The following is a 6279-nucleotide window of genomic DNA, read 5'->3' as shown; positions in this document are numbered from 1 at the left end:
CACTTTAATTTTGAGTGTGACTCCAAATCCAGACCTCCATGGGTTAATAAATTTGATTTCCATTGATAATTTTTGTGTGATTTTGTTGTCAGCACATTCAACTATGTAAAGAACACAGTATTTAATAAGAATTTTTCATTCATTCAGATCTGGGATGTGTTATTTTAGTGTTCCCTTTATTTTTTTGAGCAGTGTATATAGCTAAACTTAACAAGGTAAACAACAAGGCGATTCCCATTTACACAGTGGTCAAGAGTGCTGGACCGGAAGTGTCGCACAAAAAACCAGAAGCTGGCTGCGTTCTGTTTTGCCTCCATGTTTCCCTGAAAAATAAGGTGGATGTGACAACACAGCATCCAGTTGCTAATGGCTAATGTTAGCCTACTGTAGCGTAGCCTTTGAAACATTATCGTTATCTTCCTTGTGCGTTTCCACTTACTAGTAACGTTAACGCTACTAACTTATGTTAGCACTGTAACTTTATTCTAAAACTCATCAGTCATCACTGACTCCGGTTGAGTTTTAAAACTCCCGGTTGAGTTTTAAAACTCCGGGGTTGACTGTCTTGGTTGTAGCGTTACACTCGCTCTCCTATTCTGTGTATCTAACGTTACTTTGCCAACGCCTACGTGTATCATAGACGTAATGAGGACGTAATGGAGGAGGGGGGAGTAGGCCTTTGGAGGGAGGTGGAGTTGTGGATGTTCAATTTTTTCTAAGTGCTGTGTGAAATGCAAGAAAGGTAGACTCACCAATACGCAACCTTTCTCCAGAGTTACAACACATTTAAAAAGTTACAACACCAGTAACCCTGAAGTGATACAGATACCAACAGAGTACTTCACGCAATACCCATAATGCTTCAGATCTGGGGAAACATCTACAGGTTAGTTAATGTGCAATCAGTCATATATCACTACATGTTTTGGGGTATCAAAAGTAATGCTCTGTATTTATGTGTCTGCAGCACACACACACACACACACACGTCAGTCCAGACGGAGAGGGTGGAGAGGGGACGGAGAGAGAACATGACATCATGTTTCTGCAGGTTTACAAGAGGAAGTCTTCACCTCCTCCACGTTCATCACGTCCCTGACTTCTCAGCTCAGAGGGCGAGTGGACACATGAGGGAGGGACACAGACAGACAGACAGACGGAGACACAGGGTGCAGTCTGTCTGTCTGTCTCCAACTGAAGCTCCAACTCTCACCCAGAGTCAGACAGCCGAAACACTCTGAGATTGTGTGTGTGTGTGTGTGTGTGTGTGTGTGTGGGATGGTGTGGGAGCGACAGAGCGTGACAGACAGACAGTGTGTATGTCAGTGTGTAGTCTTCAGCCACCTGATGCTGCAGACACATTTTCATGCAGAGAAACAAACAATCAGGCGAAAAACTCTGACTATCGATCTGTGACTCTGTGATCTGAGCGTCCGACCTGGACAGGTGGAATCAGGAACAATCCTCTCCCCACATGGGAGCCAATCACTGACCACCGTCCACTGCATCAGGAAGTCCAACAGCATTAAATGTGTGACAGAAGAAGAAGCCGGTAACAACGTGGAGAAATCTACATCCAGAGCTGTGACTTCTGATTGGTTGTTTGACATCACAGAGCTCAGTGTTAGTTAAATCTCTAACTGTACTCAGCACACACAGGAAGCCCAGGTGCTCATGGGAAAAAACTACGTCAACACTGGTGAACACTGAACACAGTGATTTACTGCGTTCTGTCTGATGTTTCTGGATGAATATTCCTGCTGCATTAATGTGTCGTTTAACTCCTTTATATCCTGTTGGGTAGTTTAATCTACAGCAATGCATCATGGTCTATAAGATCATCATGTGTTTGTAGTGTGGCTGTCCTGTGAGAACCACGTATCTCTAGAAAGTCAGAAAAACAGCTTGTTTTCAGCTTCGTGACGACGACTGTTCAGCTGATCCAGGAGGGTTTTAAAGAGTTTATTTAGCCTCATACAGATGTGATCACCTCAGTCATCATTATCATGACCCACCCAGAGACTCCGCCCTCTGCTTGAATCTTTCTTATTGTCTTCTATTTTCTGTGTTCAGAGCAATTGTGGGGAGTACCACCAGTTGGTCCAGGAGCTTCTCCTCCATCATGGACGTTTACAGGCAGATTTTAGGATGACTCAGGGGCAGTTTGACAACCTGCTGTCTATCATCAGGCCGTATAGCTCTGGGTATCCAGCAACCACTACCACCAGTTTCTCCTCCATTGTTTACCAACTGTAAATTTGTTGTCGTGACCACCACAGAAGGCCCGCCTCTCAAATCATCTGACTGGACAATGAAGAAAAAATGGAGATGATGTGGGAATCATCTGACTGGACAATGAAGAAAAAATGGAGATGATGTGGGTGCTTTTCTGCTCTGAGTTGTTTTTCAGTTTTTTTGTATTGTAATCATAAAGTTTTTCAACTTGAGGAGTTCAGAGCGCTCCGGAAAAACGCAAAAACAGCGAGCAAAAAGCTTCATTCTCACAAAAAACTGTTGCCAGAAGCCGCCTCCTGCTGCTGAAACACTTTCTTTAAAGTGCAACTTGCAGGTTAAATTTTTTTAAAAATATATACATAACCTTGTCTGAAAATTACCATATGAGAAGTTAATTCAGAATTTATTACGGTTTACACGACATAAGGGCAAAAATTCAGAGGAGAAAGGTCCTCTTCTAAAAACGCATTTTTTTTTAACATCGCCTGATACTACGTCACGAGAGGGACTCTGCGCCCTTGACCCTGCCTCTGTCCAATGCGCAGTAGTAGGTGGTAGTGAGTCTGAGCGGTAGTAAACTTGTGAGTTAGTATTTTTTCGGTTGTTAACAGTGCATTTCACCATTTGTGATTATGCTGAATTATTGTGTTTGTGCAGGTTGTACAAACTTGAGTCTGTCAGGACATGGAGTCCACCGTTTTCCGGACAGAAAAAGGAGTGGAGTTAGTTTTCGTGCCTGGGTGCGTTTTGTGCAGGTGAAGAGGCGCGATTTCACAGCTTCATCTGTGACCAAAAACGCTGTCGTGTGCAGCGCTCATTTTGGACAGGAGGATTATGTTCCTGGCGGAGCCCGCTTGCCTCGGGGGTATGTGCGGGACCCGAGGCTTGGGGGTATGTGCGAGGGCGGGCGGGCTCCGTGGAGAGGGAGGCCTCCGTGGGCTGGCAGTTCCCACACAAGCACCTATCATACAAAACATTATCAGGTTCCCACACAAGCACCTATCATACAAAACATTATCAGGAAATCTTCGTATCTCTCTCTCTCTCTCCCCTGCGGACGTCAATACACCGTAATGCAGAGATGTAACACGCATAGCAAGATACGTCTGATACAAGCTGATATTTGCGCATTAGTTTCTGTTGTGGGTAAGTAGCATTAGTTATCTAATAGTGGCAGAACTATTGGTAGCTTTGTTATAACCTAATACGTGATGGCAAACTTAATGTTGTGATGTGAACACATCGTTAGACATCGTTAGCTGTCGTTAGCTAACGCTGGTCGCTCACCAAGACACCTGCCCAGTTCTCCACTGGTTCTCCTCACACCACAGCTCTATTTGTCTCTGTGGCTGTTATTTCTCCAAACCCTGATCTGTTCCTGGGCTCTTGGACACCTAGCAGGCTCATAATCTCTCATAGTCTCAAAGTACTGGGATCCATGTTTATTAATGTTACACTCAATCGCACTCGGCTGGACTCCCTTACGCTACGTCACTTCCAGTTAGTGGGTTTATAGATGTGGAAGCAAAATTCTCTCACAAAAACGACCCCAGAAGTCACTGTAGTGTGTATGTGTGTTTTTTGTTTGTTTGTTTCTACATCATTTTCCTACACATTTATTCACCATGGTCTCCAACCTGCAAGTTGGGCTTTAAGTGAATGAAAAACTGTCATCTGAAAAGTCACTGAAGCTTCAGACAAATGTAGAGCAGTACAAAGTACAGTATTTCCCTCCGAGATATAGAGTAGAAGTATAACGTAGAATAAAATAGAAATATTTTAGCAAAGTACAAATATCCTTCTTTATATCAGCCCTGCTGTCAGCGTCTCAGACACTGGATGTTTCACAGCTGCAGGTTTCTCAGTCTGTTACGTGGTTTTTAATTGACGTGGTGAAACCCTGACGACATCGGTCCCTGAACTCAGATCAGCTGGACGAGGATTGGTCAGTACACCTGTGTGTGTGTGTGTGTGTGTGTGTGAGAGAGAGAGAGTGACTTCACAGGTCGATGCTGCCATCTAGTGACTCTCTGCAGAACCATCCTCACTCCCATAATGTCATCATGACAACTTTTTATGAACATATTAATATTATTATTAGATACTGCAGGATGAACACGGCTCCACCCAGCTTCATCTTTACGGTGCTGCAAACATCAACACGTCCATGGAAGTGTGTGGAAACTTTTCTACCAGTTTACAACATGTTATTAGACAATCACTGGCTTCAGCTGACTGACCTTGATGATACATGAACTCCAGGGACAAACAGCAGCTAATGTAGAAATAAATAACACCACAGAGCAGACCTGCCTCCTGTTAAAGGAGATTTCTCTTCAGGGACCTTGAGCTAAAAAGATTTTCATCTGTTAGACCAGAGTTCTATGGTTGTCAACGTAACTGTGGAGGAAGTGAAACCTGTGATCACAACAGTCACTCCTATGACTCAAATTAGATTCACTTCTACAGTAAAGTCAAATAAACTAGTGCCCATTATTCTGAGAACCTCCTACAACTCCCTCGAGGACCCCTGACTGAGAACCACTGCTTTAACGTGTGTATAGTAATAAGTAACTCTGATATACTTTCACCTGTGTTCTTTTGTTCACTCTCTTCGATCAAATACACCAAATGTGTTGTCTGTACGTCACACTCGCCTTAAAACACGTGGTGATTGAGTTTTTGCAGTCGCTGCACCTGAATGTTGGAGCGCTCTGCTCACTCCCTGCAGTCTGCTGACTCTGTGCTTTCTTTTCAAAGCCAGCTAAAGACGCACCTGTTCAGACGGTGTGAAGGTAGCTTGTCTGCACCTGAGGTCTCATTTATAATACAGGATTTAGGATCCATGCTAAAACCGTACGTACGGACAAAAGCCAAAAACATTCAACAGTTTCTACAATCAGACTCCACCTCACCATCTGCGTCGCCAATTTCCCGTCTCCAAAGTGTTGCTAAGCATGTGTCAGAGTTTCTCCCATCAAGTCTGTTTTTATACATCACAGGTTTTGTGTGAAATGGCGTACGACTCCTTCAGGCCTCGTTCTGTGCATATGTAATGTTTATAAATGAGACCCCTGATCTGTTTTTATTCATATTTTGTGTATTGTAATTTTTTTTTTTTTTTGGTGCAAACAGTTTTGCTAGTTGTGCACTTTGTCTTTTTGTTTTCTGTCTTGTTGTATAATGTCCCTGTGAAGCACTTTGTGACCTCTGTCTACAAAAAGCTCTAAATACATACATTTTACTCACTTATTTTACTTTTGCTGATTTGCAGAGGTCTGGTTTATAGTCACATAATAAAATGATATTATAAAATATCCTGTTGTTTGATGTGTAACTTGGACATTTTATTGTTCGATCACATGACACGTTTAGTTTGTCTTTTCACATTTGTAAATTCACTATGTTTATAAACAGAGGAGCTCATTGGTCGTAACGCTGGTGCGCAGTGTGCAGGATTCTTTGGTCATAAGACTCTCTGAGGTGCAAGAACTTTGTTGTAATTTTTATATTATAGAGTTTAAAATGACAAAAAAGTAAGAGGTAGATTCAGTTCTTCTTTCACATACAGACTGACCAGCAGCATCATGAGCGCTGCCTGTTCAGATCCGTGAGGACGAATCAGAAACGGCTCCTGGAAACTAAAATAAAAAGTGGATGTACTCACAGCTCCTCTCCGTCTGTAGCTTTGGTGTCCTGAACCAGATAAACTGAACCAAAACTCCCCCGGCCCAGACTCCGCAGGACGCTGTATCGCTTAGCAACCAGACCAGCGCTGCCAGGGGGCGGGGCCTGGCCTGACTCCACCTCCTGAAACCTGGGCATCATGTCTGCTCACCTGTGGACCGAGGACAGATGATAGAGCTTTTTCACAGCGGACATTTTGACTCATCGCAGTAGGAAAACTCAGGTGACTCAGTGAGCGTGCACAACTCCAGGACCTGAACTAAATGGAACACAGCCATCATCATCACCAACACACCTCTGAATATACACTGAAGAAACATTTAAATGCAACACTTTTGTTTTGCTCCCATTTTTCCT

General features: G+C 43.4%; 1 protein-coding gene across 2 annotated transcripts in view; it reads right to left on the bottom strand.

Moving 5' to 3' along the window:
* The window catches only part of nek11 (NIMA-related kinase 11), a 110116-nt gene that overhangs the window by 102163 nt on the left and 1674 nt on the right, over positions 1 to 6279 (bottom strand). For both annotated transcript variants that reach the window (XM_050046342.1, XM_050046343.1), the window contains exon 2: positions 5903 to 6073. In XM_050046342.1, coding sequence (XP_049902299.1) covers positions 5903 to 6063 — 161 coding nt within the window. In that variant the 5' untranslated portion in view covers positions 6064 to 6073. The remainder of the gene's footprint in view (positions 1 to 5902; positions 6074 to 6279) is intronic.

This window comes from Epinephelus moara, chromosome 6 (assembly GCF_006386435.1).
Source record: "Epinephelus moara isolate mb chromosome 6, YSFRI_EMoa_1.0, whole genome shotgun sequence".
Taxonomy (NCBI): domain Eukaryota; kingdom Metazoa; phylum Chordata; class Actinopteri; order Perciformes; family Serranidae; genus Epinephelus; species Epinephelus moara.
This window is presented reverse-complemented; position numbering and strand designations above follow the sequence as displayed.